At 42.7% G+C, this 22305-nt stretch overlaps 1 protein-coding gene across 5 annotated transcripts in view; it reads right to left on the bottom strand.

Annotated features, from left to right (window-relative positions):
* LOC124039883 (thyroid hormone receptor alpha-like) overlaps positions 1-22305 on the bottom strand; it is a 207164-nt gene that overhangs the window by 21730 nt on the left and 163129 nt on the right. For 3 of the 5 annotated variants that reach the window (XM_046356401.1, XM_046356398.1, XM_046356399.1), the window contains exons 3-4: positions 21028-21278; positions 24-85 (exon numbers count right to left, since the gene is read on the bottom strand). In XM_046356401.1, the coding sequence (XP_046212357.1) occupies positions 24-85; positions 21028-21083 (118 nt within the window). In that variant the 5' untranslated portion in view covers positions 21084-21278. Of the gene's footprint in view, positions 1-23; positions 86-10109; positions 10841-21027; positions 21279-22305 lie in introns of those variants that run through there. The other 2 variants (XM_046356402.1, XM_046356400.1) reach the window with 2 other exon arrangements.

The raw sequence follows: 22305 nt of genomic DNA, 5'->3' as shown, positions 1-22305 counted from the left end.
AAATCTACCGTAACTGTACCTACCAGACATGCTCTTCACAGAACATGAACTGTTCTTTCTTTTCCTTTTCGGGCCATCGATCCACCTGTAGAGAAGGAGAGAATAAAAGATAGTTGGAGACGGGGGGGGGGGGAGAGAGAGAGAGAGAGAGAGAGAGAGAGACATTCGAGTCTACGTACAATAGGACACACAGGAATTCAAAAACACAGGCGGTGTGGAGGACATTTTTCCTCCTGACAGTTCTCCTGCGGGAGTCTTGCAGGACTGTAGCAGTGCTCGCGCTAAGTGTCTGTTGTCGGTTAAATGGCTGCCCTGCCACTTCAATTTACATTAGAGGGGAAGGCAAGAACAACAACAACAACACACACACATACAACGACGCCAAAACACACATACGCGCACACACACACACACACAAGTACACAGTTGGCAACACTCACACGCATACAAAAACACACCTATGCGCACACACACATCTGAACATAGCTCTGCAACAGGAGAATTGAGGAGGCTGTGAGCTCCTTAGGGAGCTCTGGAAGCACACAGCCCAGAAGAGAGTGCACTAACAAGTCATGCTGTAGGATCTATCAGATGTCAACACTAGTAGACTTCCAAGGGTCCCACCTCTGCAACCATCCAGACTCTCCTGAGCACTTCAGCATATCTCACCATATTTTATTTATCCTTTATTTACTTGGGAAAGTATTCTTATTTACAATGATGGCCTATGAACAGTGGGTTAATTGCCTTGTTCAGGGGTAGAATGACAGGTTTTACTTTGTTCAGCTCGAGGATTCGATCTATCAACCTTTCAGTTACTGGCCCAACGCTCTAACCACTAGGCTAACTCCCACTCCTTTTAAAAAATGTTTTAATAAAACATAATATAGTTTACTAAAGTGAATTTGGACACTAGTTTGTCTGGTCTAACTCCCCCTCTCCGTTCTCAGTAAATAGCAATCCATTGTTGCCAGGGAAATCCTAAGGACTTAAGTGGCTGTTTCATTGACTCTCTAATTGGGCTGAAATGCCAACTGTGTCTGACCCTGTGTGTATACCTTCTTGTTGCATTACCGACTGAGTTGTTTTCAATTACAGTAATGTCGGTGCCACAGTGAACCAAATCGAGTCTAAGTGTGTTTTCACATATAGTCCCCTTTAACAGAACCGATCTCAGTACTCTTTAAAGTGAACTCTGTGGTTTAAAAAAAAATATTTACAAAAAAACTCTGTTGTCTTTGTATTACACTGTCCTTGCCTTTGAATGAGGACTCAACACTTTTGCCAGTTCACTTCACCCATTTTGTGGTTAAAAAATGATATGATAATTGTAATCAAAATATACTATTAACATGTATATATTATTGGTAACAAAGTAAATAACAGGATAATAAATGCAGATTCCATAATGCTATAATTGGAAAATGTACACCCGATGTAGGCTACTGCCCCTTTAAGAGCTAGAAATGATTTTGTACCCTAGGTTGTGATTCTCACCACCAAATATGTTGTCTTCTCACACTATTCAAACCCCACTATCGAATAAACCGTTTATGAAGCTCTCGTATGTATCACATATTGCAAACAAATAACCTGACTAAAAACTCCACACAAATTTGGGAATTTCTGTGCATACTTGATCACTATCCAAAACAGCACACGTTTCTTTCGGGTGAATCTGCACATCGTTATCTTCTCGTTATCTTCTCTCTTCTAGGCACTAATGGACAGTGGTGGGAAAAAAGTACTCAATTGTCATACTTGAGTAAAAGTAAAGATACGTTAGAAAATAACTCAGGTAGAAGTGAAAGTCTCAACGCAAAATACTACTTGAGTAAACGTCTAAACGTATTTGGTTTAAAATATACACTACACAAAAATATAAATGCAACATGCAACAATTTATACGATTTAACAGAGTTACAGTTCATACAAGGAAATCAGTCAAGTGAAATAAATGCATTAGGCCATAATCTATGGATTTCACATGGTTGGGAATAAGGATATGCATATGTTGGTCACAGATACTTTAAGAAAAAAAAGTACGGGCATAGATTAGAAAACAAGTCAGTGTCAACGGGGGGGGGGGGGGGGGGGGGGGGGGGGGACCATTTGACTCATGCAAGGCGACACATCTCCTTTACATAGAGTTGATCAGGCAGTTGATTGTGGCCTGAGGATTGTTGTCCCTCTTCAATGGCCTTGCGAAGTTGCTGGATATTGGCGGGAACTGGAAAACTGTCGTACACGTCGACCAGAGCATCCAAAACATGCTCAATGTGTGACATGTCTGGTGAGTATGCAGGCCATGGAAGAACTGGGACATTTTTAACTTCCAGAATTATGTACAGATCTTAGCGACATCGGGCCGTGCATTGTCATGTTGAAACATGAGTTGATTGCAGCGGATGAATGGCACGACAATGGCCATCAGGACCTCTGTATCTCTGCATTCAAATTTCCATCATTAAAATGAAATTGTGACCGTTTTCCTGTCTTGCTAAGTAATTAAAGTGTAACGAGTACTTTTGGGTGTCAGGGAAAATGTAAAAAAATTACAGAATTTTCTTTAGGAATGTAGTGGAATAAAAGCAAAAGTTTTCTAAAATGGAAATGCTAAAGTACCCAAAGCAACTACTTATGCGGTACTTTAAAGTATTAAGTACTTTACACCGCTGCCAATGTGAGGATGCAAAGAAATCCCAAATTTTATGTGGAGTTTTTAGTCAAGTTATTTGTTTGCAATATGTGATACATACGAGAGCTTCATAAACTGTTTATTCGAAAGTGCGGTTTGAATAGTGTGAGGAGATAACATATTTGGTGAGAATAACAACATAGGGTATGAAATAAATGATAGCTTTTAAAGGAGCAGTAGTCTACATTGGGTGTAAAATGTTCAATTACAGCACTATTTAATTTGCAGTTATTCTGCTGTTGATTATTTTGTTACTATTAACACGTATATATTATTGGTATCATTCGATTACAATTATCATCTCATATTTGAACGAAATGCAATCTATTAGCTTCCAAAATGTAAGTAGGCACATCTAGGTGTCCGATACCACGTTCTGATTAAATGGTTTATCCTGCGCTTTGTAAAAATCCAGAGTGTATTGAGTGAATGTAGGAAAAAGATCGTGGTTCCTTTCTAAACATAGCGATGTGAATGCAAAGAGGACTCGGGCCACAAAATGGGTGTAGTGAACTGGCAACTGGCAGTCCTCATTGAGAGGCAAGGGCAGTGTGAATAGAAAGAGAGCTCAGTTATTTACATTTTTTTAACGCCAAAGTTCACTTTAAAACTGAGAGCGCCTTAATTCAATGACTACTAGAATGGCCATGACGGTTATTCTGACCATTTTTTATAGTTCAATTGTATGAATAGTCCATAATACATTGATAACCGAATGCATTTATTATGTTAAAATATTATGTTAACCTCAGGTTCACGAAATGACTTGATTGATCCAGAAGCGCATAGACTGTAAATACTAAAATAAGATGCTTTAAAATACTAAAATAAGATGCTTTAAATACTAAAATAAGATGATAGTGTATTTTCGACTGTAAGACAAGTCTCCCGCCCAGCTGGCCGGTTCAGACTACACCTTAACTATATCGAAACTGATTTCACACACATACTAATACGAATACGAATAATAGTAATAGATGTGGCCTAAAGACAAGATTACATTTACAATAGTCAATGATGGGTGACAATAGATCAATTGTCGAATAGAAAACGAAGAGACTTGATGTCCTGCATTGACAAAGAAGCAAGGCGCTTACCTAATAGCGCCACATCCATATCATCATACAGAGGTCCATGCAGGACAGACATTTAGATTGCTATACCATATCTGAAAGTGCAGATGCCAAGGTTTCTAATTAACATTTTTTTCTGTGCCAAAACTCTGTACAATTGCGTGGATGCTCACTGTTTTAAAATATAACTTTTTTTCTAGAATAACCATGTTTCCATGTATTCCTCATGTGAGTAGGCTACTGGTGACAATCAGCAATAGCCATTTGGGATATTCCATTATATTCTTACTGTAAAATATGTGTGTTGACTGTGGTAGGGCCTGTGATGTCTGCTAAACGAACACGTGTATTTCATTGGCATGGCGTAGCCATAGCCTTGACAACTAAGCACAGATAAATACAACTCAAAACATGCTACTCTGTTCTTTTTAAATAAATTGCCTTGTTTCATGTTTTTTTATGACCTTCCTACAGTAAATATTAATGGCTTTATTTGTGATTGTGTATATTAGTACTAGAAAGGCAGAACGCATTGCAATGACTGAAAACAAATGTACATGTTTAATTACTCTGCCATTTTTAAAGTCATGTCCCCCTCGTCCTAGACTTTTCCTAAATACGTCTATATAACATTTGAATGGTTTCCCCCCGGCCTTTTCCGCTCCTTCTCCGATAGTTGAATGTGCCCAGTTGAGAATCCCCCCGATAATTGCCTCGAAACTGAACCAAAACTATACCAAAACTATATACTATCACACATATAACAACAAGATTAAATAAACAAAATTAAATAAATGAAGTGTATTATGATGGGAGAGAATGGCCGATTTGATGAGTGAGAGGGGGGGGGGGGGGCGAGCGAATCATAATTATGTAATCACCAATTGTGAAGGAAGAACAGGCCATTCTACCATATATTCTAATTATTCCTAAATCTCAAAACAGTGTATCCTATATATCAGTCCACTGAATCCAAACATGTGTATTAGTCTAGTAGGCTAATCAAACTTGGAGTAGGATACACAGTGAGAGCGTGCATAACTTACAATGGCAAGCGCAGAACGAAAAGGACGCACATGCTGCGTTAGCCTTGCTTACAAGATCTGAATGAAAACGGACTCAGATGGCGGGGAATAAATGGATCATGAGATCTCTGATGATTATTATTCTGATTCGTGGTGAACGGCTTTCCATATCTGGGAAAGGATCCGTATCGGGCAAGCAGGTGAGCGAGAGTCGGATAATGTTTCAGATCAGATGGCATGGCTGTATGAGATGACAGGAGGATGGATAAACTCGCCGCCGGCCTGTTGTTTTCAGACCCCTTTGACAACATGCTTGATTTGGCTGCTGTCGACGCACACGTGTTGCTCAAGCAGCGGATGAACAACACCCATGAGCAGGAGAGACTTCATCATGAGTCATACTGTATCATCTACACTGTAGACTCTACAGTAACATAAACCTTGTTATGTTCTTTTAAGTATTTACATTTTGTATTATAGTGTTACCTAACACCTTCATAAACGCAAACAAATGACATTGTCACGAAGGGGGGTCCAAGCTATTTGGTGCTCTTCGAGGCCCGGCTATTCTACTAAATATGCAGTCATGGCGCTTTGAGGATGACATGCTCAGAAAGTTGTCTTTTATGAAATTTGTCCGAAAGTACTGCTAGAGTGTAAAATACACATATTTAGGAGAAGTCAGGGACAGGTTGGGTTCAAGGTTTTTATTGAAATGAAGTTATTGAAATTCCAAAATTGAAAACGGTCAGATTGACCGTCTTGGCGGATCTAGTGTTAAAGAGGACTGAGATGGTTCTTTTGAAGAGGACGAAATGTAAAAACACCCTTAAATGTTTCATAGAGAAATGGCTAATTGGGGCAATCCATTTTTTTCCAACTTAAATTCAGTACTTGTAATGAAGCGCATGTGATTTGCGACTCTGCAAACCCAAACAGGAATAAAGTGACTTATTTTACAACAGCGTGAGGTCATTTGACACTCAACCAAAAAGGGCCACGATAACAAGTAGACACGTTTATAGGGCTGCAATATATATGTATGACTGCTTTCATGCTAGATATGACAGGATGAGAGACCGGTAAAAAGTTTTCAGACCCCTTCACTTTTTCAACATGTTGTTACATTGCAGCCTCGTTAATTAAATATGCGTTTTTTCTCATCAATCTACACACAATACCCCATAATGACAAAGAAAAACCTTCAAAAAATGTGTTGTGCAAATATGTTTAAAAAAATATATATATATATAAATAAATATACACAAATATATTCCATTGATCATCCTTGAGATGTTTCGACAACTTGATTGGAGTCCACCCGTGGTAACTTCAATTGATTGGACATGATTTGGAAAGACACACACCTCTCTATATAAGGTCCCACAGTTGACAGTGTCAGAGCAAAAACCAAGCCATGAGGTTGAAGGAATTGTCCATAGAACTCCGAGACAGGATTTGTGTCATGGCACAGATCTGGGGAAGAGTACCAAAACATTTCTGCAGCATTGAATGTCCCCAAGAAACTGGTGGCCTCCATCATTCCTGAATGGAAGAACCACCAAGACTCTTCCTAGAGCTGGCCACCCAGCTAAACTGAGCAGTCGGGGATAAGGGCCTTGGTCAGGGAGGTGACTAAGAACCCGGTGGTCACTCTGACAAAGCTCCAGAGTTATAAATAAATGCCATTTAGCAGACGCTTTTATCCAAAGCAACTTACAGTCATGTGTGCATACATTCTACGTATGGGTGGTCCCGGGGATCGAACCCACTACCCTGGCGTTACAAGCACCATGCTCTACCAACTGAGCTACAGAAGAACCAGAGTTCCTCTGTTGAGATGGGAGAACCTTCTAGACGGACAACCATCTCTGCAGCACTCCACCAATCTGGCCTTTATGGTAGAGTGACCAGATGGAAGCCACTCCTCAGTAAAAGGCATATGACAGCCTGCTTGGAGTTTGCCAAAAGGCACCTAAAGGACTCTCAGACCATGAGAAACAAGATTCTCTGGTCTGATGATACCAAGATTGAACTATTTGGCCTGAATGCCAAGCGTCACGTCTGGAGGAAACCAGGCACCTCCCATCACCTGGCCAATAACATTCCTACAGTCATGCATGGTGGTGGGAGTATCATGCTGTGGGGATGTTTTCTAGTGGCAGGGACTGGGAGACTAGTCAGGATTGAAGGAAAGATGAACAGAGCAAAGTACAGAGAGATCCTTGATGAAAACCTGCTCCAGAGTGCTCAGGACCTCACACTTGGGAAAAGGTTCACCTTCCAACAGGACAACGACTCTAAGCACACAGCCAAGACAACGCAGCAGTGGCTTCGGGACAAGTCTCTGAATGTCCTTGAGTGGCCCAGCCAGAGGCTGGACTTGAACCCGATCAAACATCTCTGGAGAGACCTGAAAATAGCTGTGCAGTGACGCTCCCCATCCAACCTGACAGAGCTACACATTTGCCACGCCGACCCTCACCACGTGGGCCCCTGACTGGTGCATACTTAGTCCCCTCCTGTACTCCCCGTTCACCCACGACTGCGTAGCCACGCACAATGGTGGTAGGCCTGATCACCGACAATGATGAGACCGCCTATAGGGAGGACACTTGGCAGTGTGGTGCCAGGACAACAACCTCTCCCTCAACGTGGTTAAGACAAAGGAGCTAATCGTGGACTACAGGAAAAGGAGGGTCGAGTATGCAGCCATTCACATCATCAGGGCTGTAGTGGAGCAGGTCGAGAGCTTCAAGTTCCTTGGAGTCCACATCACCAACGAACTATCATGGTCCAAACACACCAAGACAATCATAAAGAGGGCTCGACAATGACTATTTCCCCTCAGGAGGCTGAAAAGATTTGGCATGGGATCTCAGATCCTCAAAAAGTTCTACAGCTGTACCATCGAGAACATCCTGTCTGGTTGCATCACCGCTTAGTATGGCAACTGCTCGGCATCCGACCACAAGATGCTACAGAGGGTAGTGGGTACGGCCCAGTACATCACTGGGGCCGAGCTTCCTGCCATCCAGGACCTCAATACCAGACTCCATCCACCCAAGTCATAGACTGTTCTTTCTGCTACCACACGGCAAGCGGTACCGGAGCGCCAAGTCTGGGACCAAAAGGCTCCTTAACAGCTTCTACCCCCAAGCAATTAAACTGTTGAACAGTTAATCAAATGGCCACCCACCGAACTATTTACATCGACCCCCCCCTTTATTTTATTCTTATCTATTAAAATGTTTTGCACTGACTCTCTTGCACAGTCTCGATGTACACTCACAGGACTCTAACCCCACACTCACACATACTACACAGACACTCCAAAACACACACACACACACACACACACACACACACACACACACACACACACACACACACACACACACACACACACACACACACACACACACACACACACACACACACACACACACACACACACACACACACACACACACACACACACACACACACACACACACACACACACATATTGACATTCCTTCACACTCTTCACATACGCTGCTGCTACTCTCTGTTTATTATCTATGCTTACATATTCTCTTTATCCCTACCTACATGTAACCAGTACCACTGCACATTGACCCCTCCTTGTATATAGCCTCGGCATTGTTGTTTTGTGTTACTATTTTTCCTTTAGTTTATTTAGCAAATTCTTCTTACTTCAAAAAAAACTCTGCATTGTTTTTATTTGTATGTCTAGCTGACATAATACAATTTCAAAGTATGTACGAACGTGTCTGTAATAGTATAATCCTATCAGAAATGTTTGTAGACATTAATAAAGGCATTTCTATAGCATACAAAATACTTTTTTACAATGGTGGGAGAGTACCAAGATGGTGGCTTCAACAAGGCGCCCCCTATCAGTCATCTAGTATGTATATATCAACCATCGAGTGCCACTATGGGATGAACCGATAGAACATGTCCAGCTGTAACAACAATGCAGCAAGTATAGCATTGTCATTGGGTAATAGCCAACGGTAAATGTCACTCCCAGCTCTGGCTTCCTCATCAAAAGCCATCAGATATGCCGATGCCCTGGGTGATAGCCATCAAATTGTCAACCCACTGACAGTACAGCCTCCCACCCTGTGGCCTTCTGATGCTGCCTGTGTCGCACGACTACACAAGCATGCACAGCACTCACTCACACACTCTCACACTCTCACACTCACACACACACACACACACACACACACACACACACACACACACACACACACACACACACACACACACACACACACACACACACACACACACACACACACACACACACACACACACACACACACACACACACACACACACACACACACACACACACACAGAACAACACCACTTAGTATCCTGATACATACACACAGAGACAGAAAAAGTTCCATCCCTGTTTCCCCAACCAGGGTCTTCACATCTGCTACGCACACACGCACCTACTCACGACCCCCATATCCCACTCCCTAGGGAAGGGGACGGGGCGCCCAACGGGGAGGCAGGTAGCCTAGTGGTTAAAGCGTTGGACTAATAACCAAAAGGTTGCAAGATCAAATCCCTGAGCTGACAAGGTAAACATCTGTTGTTCTGCCCCTGAACAAGGCAGTTAACCCACTGTTCCTATACCATAATTGAAAATAAGAATTTGTTCTTAACTGACTTGCCTAGTTAAATAAAGGCAAAAAAAAGAACACAAAAAAAAGTCAATAGACTTACTCTAGGGATGCCACTGCCAGCTTCCAAGCCTCCATTATCAACATCACTTCTCAGGTAATCCATTCAGAAATACACAACCTCCATCATCACAGTCAAGCAGACAGAGACTGAGGAGCTTATCACTTTAGCGGAGCCCTCAGAAGTGGCTAGCCTAGTGTCCAGTCCCCTCTTAACGCTTTCTGTTGTGCTCTATCAAAAAAATGCCCTTCAGAGCTTCACAGCTCAAGTCTTCTGCTGAGGCGAGAGAGAGTGAAAAAGAAGGGGAAAAAATACTGTGCACGGATCTTTTACAAAACAAACAAACTATTTCACATTTAAATGGTGAGGCTACACATTTGTACCATTTGGGGGCCAAGTGCCTTGTCGGAACCTTTAAAGAACCCTTAAAGTCATGCTTTCTTTACTCAAGAAGTAAAGCAAGCAACATGACCTATTTCCTTATGTACCATCATTCCTGTGCCCAAAACTACAACAACACAGCAGACACCCAACAACACCAACACGAGACAATTCATCTGCTAAACAAAAGTTGACAGTCCAAAAAAGAAGACCATTTCTGACCTTATGACGCAGTGCGAGTGTAGAATATGCATGGCGAGAAGAGTTGCTGGCCTCAAACAGCGCTGGCAAATACGAGTCACATCTACTGTACACTGACACTGCCTCCAACCTTGCTATGTTTAGCTCCGAAAAGACCTTGGCTCGCTAGCACACACACACACTCTGCCTCTCTTTTTCACTCTCACAGTCTCTCTCTCTCTGTATGAATCCCTGCAGACTCTCTCTGGCTGATCTTGTTCCTCTGAATCCCTCCTACAATCTCAACGCTGTGCTTTACACGGTCATTTTCTCACTCTCTCTCGTGTCTGTGGCTCTCACTCTCCTGTTAGACCCACCCATGCTCATGATTGGCTGTGGGCCAGCCTCTCCACCTGAGGGGTTGACAGCAGGTTTGGGGATGATTGAAGGTAGGCTGATATGGCAACAAACAGGTAGCTGTCAGCTCTGACCTCAAGGCAGGCTCGATGGGTCTATTCTTGTACCTCAGCGACGGAGCCAAAAGCTCAATAACTTGAAATGAGGGCTATTTCCAAACGTAGCTAATTGCCAACCACCCAGTTTTGCGCTTCAAAACAATTCTGAGGCATAAACAGAGATTGGCAATACACGAGTGAAGAAACAACATAGAAATATAATCAAACTTACAAGTAGATTGACTGACGCCATAAACTGTCACAGATGTGATTTCGTGTGACTCAAGTTTTCGGGCACTGAAATACTAATACTAAAGGAAACAAGTTGTGGTACTTTCATGGAAGGCTGACTTTAATATACAATGGGGCAAAACAGTATTTAGTCAGCCACCAATTGTGCAAGTTCTCCCACTTTAAAAGATTAGAGAGGCCTGTAATTTTCATCATAGGTACACTTCAACTATGACAGACAAAATGAGAGAAAAAAAATCCAGGAAATCACATTGTAGGATTTCTAATGAATTTATTTGCCAATTATGGTGGAAAATAAGTATTGAGAGTAGGTCATACACACATGCACGTCTGTCTGTCTGTCTGTCTGTCTGTCTGTCTGTCTGTCTGTCTGTCTGTCTGTCTGTCTGTCTGTCTGTCTGTCTGTCTGTCTGTCTGTCTGTCTGTCTGTCTGTCTGTCTGTCTGTCTGTCTGTCTGTCTGTCTGTCTGTCTGTCTGTCTGTCTAGGACTGGCCTCTTGTGGTGATGTGTGTGGATTGGTTTGAAGAGGTTAATCCTTGTCATTACTGACTTGAGAGAGAGAAAAAGAAACAAAGAGAGAGGGAAACAGCAAGCAATTATGATTCTGGTTATGATTGAGGCCCATGCCAAAAGGAAATCGAACATTGTTTGTCTTACATGTCCAATGAATGCGTAACAAGATAACAATAGGGTACTACAGGCATTGTTGCTTTTCATATTGTTCGTTATCAACCTGAGCATCACATCTACTGCTATTCATTTCCATATGACACAAGGAAGTCATAAAAGCAATATTGAGAGGACAAAGCTCGTATAGCGAAGCCATGGTGGGAAATCCTGACGTCAGCAGGGCAAGGAAAAGCCAATTGGGCCAAAATCTAGTTTATGTCTCCAGTGACTTCAATTGCATTGTTTGGTATGGTAATTGAATTAAACAGAGCCACAGAGGCTGGAGGAGTTCAAGAAGGTCAAATGCAATGTGCTAGATGGCTGTTATCTATTCATAAAAAGGCTCGTTTGAATGGATCTCTCAACTGAAGTCGGTCGTTTTCAGACTGCAAAAATGTGTCGAAATACAAATGCTGTTGTCTTGTCTGAATGGAGTGGATGTGTGTGTGCGTGCGTGTGTGTATGTGTGCATTTGATTCCAGCTGTAGAATGATAACCCAGCCCCTCTCCGTATGTCAATGTGCTCTCTACACCTCGTCAATTTCCGCCATCTTATCAGCAACTAAAATAGTACATTGACTTCATTTGCAACATCATTGACAACAGCGTTAAGGAGCTTATAATTGCATAACATTACATAGGACATTGCCTTTTTTGGCAAGGTTGAAAACCAAAACCAATAAGGAAACAAAAAAAGCTAATGCTAAGCCATTTGCTACCATCAGCACCCACAAAACCACAACACCTAATATTACTATATGCCATTGCTATTATTAAGGGCAATAGTACAAGAGCTACTGTCACCTTAGCAGTGCAGTTAAAGGGATAGATCAGCAAAATGCTATATTTAAATTTGTGTTGCCTAACTTGAAAAGCAGGAGTGACTGCGGTCCACAGTGGCTAGTTTAACAAAAACCAAAGAGTAGATTGCAGTCACTCCTTGTTCATAGACTGCTTTCAAGGTAAGGAAACAATGGTTGCACACTCATAAGCTCTACCACGTACCTTTTTATTAATAAACAAACAATAATTTAGACCCTAACCTGACGAAGATCCTTGCAGGATCCAAACGTAGTAAAAAATAAATAATAATCATTGGAATTTCATAAAAATATTTGATTGAATATCCAAAACATACAACATACCTGCAGTGAAGCCGCTCAACAACTACACCACACCAGTCATCCAACAGACTCCCATTCAGAGCGACACACAGAAGCATCCAGGGTCAACGCCCTGCTCAAGGGCACGTCGGCAGATCTCCCACCAGGCCCAAAAAAACGGGGACCCAAAGCCTCCAAGATCCCCCGACAGTTCCCTAATAGCTGTCCCTCAAACTTTCGAGACCCCTCCCACAGTAACCCCCCAATGCACCAACAACCAATAAAATGAACTAGAGAGAAAAAAGAAAAAGGCAAAAGAAAACAGCGAACTTAAATGCAATAACACAAAACAAAGGACATCAAGGACAACTGGAATCATAACAGCAAGGCCAATTGTATATATTTGAGTGCATGTCTGGCACTATTACATATGTGTGTGTATGCATGTATTTGAATGAGAGTGTGTGCATATGCATGTGTACAAACACCTGCACGGCATCAGCCTCAGGAAAACCGGCATTAGCTGTAAAAACACTGCCCCTCAGTGTCATTCAAACTTAATTTTTATTATGTTTTATTTTGACTTTACTTTTGACTTTTATCTTTGACCATCATTCCATCTCCCGCCCAGCAACTCCACTCCCACTTTTCTCCAATTCCACATCCCAACCCTCAGCTTCCCTCAACCCATCCCACCTATCTCTGCTATCGAATATAATCCACAGATTGCGACTTGAAGATAAATACTTTCACTAAGAGTATTAGTATATTAGTAATTGACTGACCTGGTCTCTCCAGATCTCCTAACAGTACTATTTCTAGGGTCAATTTCAGATCAAGGTTATGCATTTTCAGCCATTCCTGAACCTGAGTCCAGAAACAGGCTACTTGAGGGCAATACCAAAATAAATGGTCTATTGATTCTGTACCCTCACAACAAAATCTGCAGAGTTTAGATTATTTTATGCCCCAAATATTCAACAGTTTGTTGGTGGCGAAGTCTTGAATCTTGTGTTATTTCATATTTCTCATATATCTCATACACCCTGTACCATGAAATTGGTACATCAAAAATCTCTTCCCAACTATTTTGCATTCTGTATGGCACAGTTGTCAACATCTTGGTCTTCAAATGAAACTGGTATACTTTCCTATTTATAAAAACAGTATGGGGATGAGGTAGATAAAAATGGGTGGGCTATTTACCGATAGACTATGTACAGCTGCAGCGATCGGTTAGCTGCTCAGATAGCAGATGTTTGAAGTTGGTGAGGGAGATAAAAGTCTCCAACTTCAGCGATTTTTACAATTCGTTCCAGTCACAGGCAGCAGAGAACTGGAACGAAAGGTGGCCAAATGAGGTGTTGGCTTTAGGGATGATCAGTGAGATACACCTGCTGGAGCGCGTGCTACGGATGGGTGTTGCCATCGTGACCAGTGAACTGAGATAAGGCGGAGCTTTACCTAGCATGGACTTGTAGATGACCTGGAGCCAGTGGGTCTGGCGACGAATATGTAGCGAGGGCCAGCCGACTAGAGCATACAAGTCGCAGTGGTGGGTGGTATAAGGTGCTTTAGTGACAAAACGGATGGCACTGTAATAAAATGCATCCCGTTTGCTGAGTAGAGTGTTGGAAGCAATTTTGTAGATGACATCGCCGAAGTCGAGGATCGGTAGGATAGTCAGTTTTACTAGGGTAAGTTTGGCGGCGTGAGTGAAGGAGGCTTAGTTGCGGGATAGAAAGCAGACTCTTGATTTGATTTTCGATTGGAGATGTTTGATATGAGTCTGGAAGGAGAGTTTACAGTCTAGCCAGACACCTAGGTACTTATAGATGTCCACATATTCAAGGTCGGAACCATCCAGGGTGGTGATGCTGGTCAGGCGTGCGGGTGCAGGCAGCGAACGGTTGAAAAGCATGCATTTGGTTTTACTAGCGTTTAAGAGCAGTTGGAGGCCACGGAAGGAGTGTTGTATGGCATTGAAACTCGTTTGGAGGTTAGATAGCACAGTGTCCAAGGACGGGCCGGAAGTATATAGAACGGTGTCGTCTGCGTAGAGGTGGATCAGGGAATCGCCCGCAGCAAGAGCAACATCATTGATATATACAGAGAAAAGAGTCGGCCCGAGGATTGAACCCTGTGGCACCCCCATAGAGACTGCCTGAGGACCGGACAGCATGCCCTCCAATTTGACACACTGAACTCTGTCTGCAAAGTAATTGGTGAACCAGGCAAGGCATTCATCCGAAAAACCGAGGCTACTGAGTCTGCCGATAAGAATATGGTGATTGACAAGAGTCGAAAGCCTTGGCAAGGTCGATGAAGGCGGCTGCACAGTACTGTCTTTTATCGATGGCGGTTATGATATCGTTTAGTACCTTGAGCGTGGCTAAGGTGCACCCGTGACCGGCTCGGAAACCAGATTGCACAGCGGAGAAGGTACGGTGGGATTCGAGATGGTCAGTGACCTGTTTGTTGACTTGGCTTTTGAAGACCTTAGATAGGCAGGGCAGGATGGATATAGGTCTGTAACAGTTTGGGTCCAGGGTGTCTCCCCCTTTGAAGAGGGGGATGACTGCGGCAGCTTTCCAATCCTTGGGGATCTCAGACGATATGAAAGAGAGGTTGAACAGGCTGGTAATAGGGGTTGCGACAATGGCGGCGGATAGTTTCAGAAATAGAGGGTCCAGATTGTCAAGCCCAGCTGATTTGTACGGGTCCAGGTTTTGCAGATCTTTCAGAACATCTGCTATCTGGATTTGGGTAAAGGAGAACCTGGAGAGGCTTGGGCGAGTAGCTGCGGGGGGGGGGGGGAGCTGTTGGCCGAGGTTGGAGTAGCCAGGCGGAAGGCATGGCCAGCCGTTGAGAAATGCTTGTTGAAGTTTTCGATAATCATGGATTTATCGGTGGTGACCGTGTTACCTAGCCTCAGTGCAGTGGGCAGCTGGGAGGAGGTGCTCTTGTTCTCCATGGACTTCACAGTGTCCCAGAACTTTTTGGAGTTGGAGCTACAGGATGCAAAGTGAACCAAGGGCTATATCTGTTCTTAGTTCTGCATTTTTTGATCAGAGCATGCTTATCTAAAATGGTGAGGAAGTTACTTTTAAAGAATGACCAGGCATCCTCAACTGACGGGATGAGGTCAATGTCCTTCCAGGATACCCGGGCCAGGTCGATTAGAAAGGCCTGCTCACAGAAGTGTTTTAGGGAGCGTTTGACAGTGATGAGGGGTGGTCGTTTGACTGCGGCTCCGTAGCGGATACAGGCAATGAGGCAGTGATCACTGAGATCCTGGTTGAAGGGCCAGTTGGTCAGGATGACGTCTATGAGGGTGCCCTTGTTTACAGATTTAGGGTTGTACCTGGTGGGTTCCTTGATGATTTGTGTGAGATTGAGGGCATCTAGCTTAGATTGTAGGACTGCCGGGGTGTTAAGCATATCCCAGTTTAGGTTACCTAACAGAACAAACTCTGAAGCTAGATGGGTGGCGATCAATTCACAAATGGTGTCCAGGGCACAGCTGGGAGCTGAGGGGGGTCGGTAGCAGGCGACAACAGTGAGAGACTTATTTCTGGAGAGAGTAATTTTCAAAATTAGTAGTTAGAACTGTTTGGGTATGGACCTGGAAAGTATGACATTACTTTGCAGCCTATCTCTGCAGTAGACTGCAACTCCTCCCCCTTTGGCAGTTCTATCATGATGGGAGATGTTATAGTTGGGTATGGAAATCTCAGAATTTTTGGTGGCCTTCCTGAGCCAGGATTCAGACACGGCAAGGACATCAGGGTTAGCAGAGTGTGCTAAAGCAGTGAGTAAAACAAACTTAGGGAGGAGGCTTCTGATGTTGACATGCATGAAACCAAGGCTTTTTCGATCACAGAAGTCAACAAATGAGGGTGCCTGGGGACATGCAGGACCTGGGTTTACCTCCACATCACCCGCGGAACAGAGGAGGAGTAGTATGAGGGTGCGGCTAAAGGCTATCAAAACTGGTCGCCTAGAGCGTTGGGGACAGAGAATAAAAGGAGCAGATTTCTGGGCATGGTAGAATATATTCAGGGAATAATGCGCAGACAGGGGTATGGTGGGGTGCGGGTACAGCATAGGTAAGCCCAGGCACTGGGTGATGATGAGAGAGGTTGTATCTCTGGACATGCTGGTTGTAATGGGTGAGGTCACCGCATGTGTGGGAGGTGGGACAAAGGAGGTATCAGGGGTATGAAGAGTGGAACTAGGGGCTCCATTGTAAACTAAAACAATGATAACTAACCTGAACAACAGTATACAAGGAATATTGACATTTGAGAGAGACATACAGCGAGGCATACGGTAATCACAGGTGTTGAATTGGGAGAGCTAGCTAAAACAGTAGCTAAAACAGTAGATGAGACAACAACAGCTAATCAGCTAGCACAACAACAGCAGGTAAAATGGCGTTGACAAGGCAGGGAGGCTCGGATTAACTACACACAGAGCCTGAGTGCGGCTGGGGCCGACAGATAAAACATAAACAAGCAGAATGGAGTACCGTGATTAATGGATTAATGGACAGTCCAGCATGCATCAGCTATATAGCCAAGTGATCAGTGTCCAGGGGGCAGCGGTGGATGGGGTAGGGAAGCTGTAATGGCGAGTGTTATCCAGGTTAAAAAAAAACTTTTAAAAAACTGTCTGGCTGTGCAAAAGGTAAAAGCCGCTAGCAGTGGCTAACAATGACTTAATAGCTTGTTAGCTGGTTAGCTTCTGGAGGTTCTTGAGTGTGTTCTAAAAATTAAAAATAATATTGATTCCGTATCACATTGGGTGAGGCAGGTTACCGGAAGGTATAAACAAATAAAAAATCTAAAAGAGATAGAAAGTAAATATGGGTCCAGATAGCTAGTTGTGAAGAATCCAGCTGAAAATGTTCCGTTTGCGGTGGGAATCTGGGGATAAAAAATAATAGGTCCGTTATGCTCTAGTTAGAGTCGCGTTGTTCGAAATGGCGAGAGCTTTCCAAGCTAAAGGTTAGCTGATGACCGGTTAGCTGAAGACCGCTAGCAATGGTTTGCTGACTGATAGCTGGTAGCTAGCTGGCTAGCTTCAGTTGAGGGGTTCCGGATCCAAAGTAGATATAAATACTTTAGAAAAAATAGCTACATTGGGTGAGGCGGGTTGCAGGAGAGTATTTAGAAGTTGAGGTTTAGCAAAATGTTTTAAAAGATATGCGAAGAAAAATATGTTTTAAAAAAACGATATATACAAGGGACACGACACGACAAGACGTCTGACTGCTACACCATCTTGAATATTAAATTAAATAACATAGTGCTTTTATATGTAATAATCTCAACCCACCCAATTGATATTCATTATATAGATAGGCATGTTTTATTTTGTCTGGTTTAGCGTCCCAGAAAAAGTGAAATATTATTTGATCATATGATTTGAAAAACGAATCATCAGGAGTAGGCAGCTCCATAAGTAAGTGAGTAAACTGAGATATGACTATGGACTAAATCAGGGCAATTTTTCCATAAATAGACAGGTATTTACCTCTCCATGGTTGCAGGATCTTGTCTAGTTCACAAGTTTTCTATTAAAATTCATTGTGGAGAGCTTATTTATATATTTTGTGATATGAATACCAAGTATATCTACTTCACCATCAGCCCATGTTATAGGTAAACTGCAGGGTGATGTAAAAGTTGTATTTTTTAAAGATCCAATATGTATTATTGTACACTTATCATAATTAGGTTTTAGTTTTATTTATTTCACCTTTATTTAACCAGGTAGGCAAGTTGAGAACAAGTTCTCATTTACAATTGCGACCTGGCCAAGATAAAGCAAAGCAGTTCGACAGATACAACGACACAGAGTTACACATGGAGTAAAACAAACATACAGTCAATAATACAGTATAAACAAGTTTTCTATCCAAATCTACCAGTTATATGCACATCATATCTTTAGGGCCCGAGTAGCACACCGTTTAATTTGGGCATGCTTTTCATCCAAAATTCCGAATGCTGCCCCCTACCCTAGAGAAGTTAAATGAAATCCACTACAGTAGCAAACCGTTCAATCAACTTCAATGTGATTAGCAGGCTCTTTAATTCCTCCTCTTCTTTAATTAACACAGCAACAGCAGGCTTAATTGAGCCCTGAACGTCCACTATACACATCCAAACCCACAGAATCCCAAACACATGTGCACACACACACACACAGACACACACCAGCCCAGTTGCTAATCTACCGACAGGTGTCCATCGCGGTTGAGTAATCTAGTCTGGCTTTCCTTTCATTTGCGCCCTGGTAATTTGCCACAGGGATCAGCACCGGGGAATTTGACACAGCATTCCAGGGAGCCAAAGACCCTCTCCATGAGGCCATATGTCACAACCATGACACACACCAGACACAAGCACAAAGGAACAACATACACACACATATATGCACACACACCCAGGTACACGTGCAAGCACACCCACATGAACAAAAATATTATAGCATACTATGGTAATAATACTATGGTATTCACTGAAGTGTTTTCGCTGACTTTACTGTACTAGTCACTGACTAAAGACTGCAAATCACTACAGTGAATACTGTAGTATTTACTATAGTATGTTGTAGTATTTAAAGTTTTAGTATAAATACTGTGGTAAAAGAAAATTATCATAGTATATACACTACAGTTAACGTGAGTTTTTGCTGATTGTAGTATACTGTAGTATTTTTTGGGACTGTAGTATACTGTAGCATTTATTGTAGTGTTTTTGCGGATATTACTGTGGTATTTATTATAGTGTTTTTGTTTTATTATCTTTGATGGAGAAGTGGGCAGATTAGCGTTTTTCATCAAACGCTAATCTGTCGCTGTATTAATTATTCTGGAGGCAGCTCTGCAGAATGGTCACTAGCTGGCACAGCTACAGTCATAAAATCATATTTTAAAACTAACCTTAACCACGCTGATAACCTTAATACCTACCCCTAACCTTAAACCTAACCTTAAATTAAGACCATCCTGTTTCTATTGATCATGCATGAGTAGTTTCTACAACTTGATTGGAGTCCACCTGTGGTAAATTCAATTGATTGAATATGATTTAGAAAGGCACACACCTGTCTATCTAAGGTCCCATAGTTGACAGTGCATGTCAGAGCAAAAACCAAGCCATGAGGTCGAAGGAATTGTCCGTAGAGCTCTGAGACAGGATTGTGTCAAGGCACATAGTTGGAGAAGGGTACCAGCTTTGAAGGTCCCCAAGAACACGGTGGCCTCCATTATTCTTAAAGGGAGTGCTCAGTACCTCAGACTGGGGCAAAGGTTCACTTTCCAACAAGACAACGACCCTAAGCACACAGCTAAGACAACGCAGGAGTGGCTTCGGGACAAGTCTTGGAATGTCCTTGAGTGGCCCAGCCAGAGCCCGGACTTGAATCCGATTGAACGTCTCTGGAGAGACCTGAATATATCTGTGCAGCGACACTCCCCATCCAACCTGACAGAGCTTGAGAGGATCTGCAGAGAAGAATGGGAGAAACTCCACAAATACAGGTATGCCAAGCTTGTAGCGTCATACCCAAGAAGACTTGAGGCTGTTATCGCTGCCAAAGGTGCTTCAACAAAGTACTGAGTAAAGGATCTGAATACTTATATAAATGTAATATTTCAGTTTTTTATTTGTAATACATTTGCAAATTGTTTTTGCTTTGTCATTATAGGGTATTGTGTGTACATAAACACAACAGTAACAGAACACAAACATCATCACTATCAACCATATGAAACTATAGGCTACGCTACCAGAATGTGATATAATTCTATCCTAGCCAGGTGGAGCTGTGCCTCCAATCGCTCCGGGGCATATCAGATTGAATGATAGTTGTGCCCTTTGAGCAAGAGCAGGTTTCTCTTTGATAAAAATTCCCATTCCACTCTGCCACAGCCTGACTGGTTGAGACATAGGAGCTTCCATTTCACTGATGTTGTGTTTTAATTAATGATGAACAGGGAAACAGCCTATGTTCGTGTAGGGCGGACTGTCTTTGAGCGGTACAGTTTGTAAGTTGCAGTTACACACTCACAAAGGTTCAGGGTTGGGAAGCCTGGAGGCCTAGTTTACAGGTTTTTTGGAAAACAAGATCAATTATTTGGAGCTGTTTCAACTTGCATACAGTAAAGAAAGTGGAAAGAGAGAGAAAGGGTAGAGAGAGATGGAAACGGAGAGAAGAAATAGAGGGAGCCGGGAGAGAGGGAAGAGATGGATGAGAGAAAATAAATACTAGCATAGTCGAGAAGCACAGCGAGAGAGAGAAACCGGAGAGCAAACTTTCAAAACAAAAAGGTAAAACACACAGTAATTCTACACTTTCCTCAGACGACCTCTAAAATGATAAGACCATATGATACCTATTCACGCGTGATGTTAGCGGCAGGGTCATAGCCTGTTGGATTGAGACTAGGAAGTAGGGGGCGGGACTCACAGTTTCTCTTCTCCCTCTGATAGGTTAGGGTCCTGCTCCTTGGGCATGTGTTCCATTCACCTTAATTCCATCCAGCAGCCAATCATGCGAGACTGAGGCGGGCCCCACCCTCAGATGCTTGCTGGTCATTCGCAGAGAGGGGGGTCAGTCAGTGCGACATCACAGGGTCCCGGTCCGGATGGGCTCTGGCCTCCGGAGCGACCCCCCTGTGCTGGCCCTGGGACTGACGAATGGACTGGACCGGACAAGATCTGTCAAAGAGAGGATAGGATACATTTAGTTAGGCACAGTTGACCGATGTGGAGACTTGGTGGATTCCTCCCTTATTCAACCATTCTGACCACTCCTCCCTCGGTTCTATTCTTCCTCCCTAATCTCTCATTCAATGCCTTTCTAATCCCAAACAGAGGGATGGAGGGATTGCGAGCATCAGATTGTTGTTAGTAAATCTGTGGTATAATAGTGGTAACACATAATAGTGTGAGTTGAAGAGCTGTGATTTTAATGGACCACAGGAATACAATTTACTACATTGCTTCATGAAAATCTCCAAGTTTGCTGTGTTCTATTTCATAGCACATCGATTGATTTTAAAGGTGGAAAGTGTTGGCTTTTGATAAGAAAAAGAAACCTACGACTGTATTCTGTTTTCCTCCAAGAGTGGCTGAATATTTTTCATATATATATATTTTTTTAATATTTCACTTGAAAATGAATTAGTTGGTGTATGGATATTCTCTTATGGTAAATGTACACAAAAATCATTACATTTATTTTACAGTCATGTTGCATGACTATTTACCAGAGGTGTGGTTTCGAGTCACATGACTTGGACTCGAGTCAGACTCGAGTCACAAATATGATGACTTGCAACTTGACTTTGACTTTAACACCAATGACTCGTGACTTGAGTTGGACTTGAGCCTTTTGACTCGACCTCACTTGATACCCTCACCAGATACCATCACCAAGCCCAAATATAAAAAAAATATGCTATTAACAAAAGTGTGCAGCGCATCAACTCTTCATTTAACGGATTACATTTGGAAATTGTGCCAGCTGAGAAAAAGTTGTGCCTGGCAGTGCAGAGGAACGTCGGCGAGTGAATTCAGATGGAGCCCTTGGAAAGATGATACCCCAAATTATTATTTTTGGATATAAAGATGATGTTGTATTAACAAAAAACGGATTGCAACTTGCAAAACATGTGGGAAGTAAACTACAGACGGAGGCGCAACAATTTCCAACTTTGTTCGACATTTGAATCTGCACAAAGAT

This window comes from Oncorhynchus gorbuscha, linkage group LG07 (genome assembly GCF_021184085.1).
Source record: "Oncorhynchus gorbuscha isolate QuinsamMale2020 ecotype Even-year linkage group LG07, OgorEven_v1.0, whole genome shotgun sequence".
NCBI classification, from domain to species: Eukaryota; Metazoa; Chordata; class Actinopteri; order Salmoniformes; family Salmonidae; genus Oncorhynchus; species Oncorhynchus gorbuscha.
The sequence above is the reverse complement of the archived record's forward strand: the minus strand, read 5'-3'. Positions and strand labels throughout refer to the sequence as shown.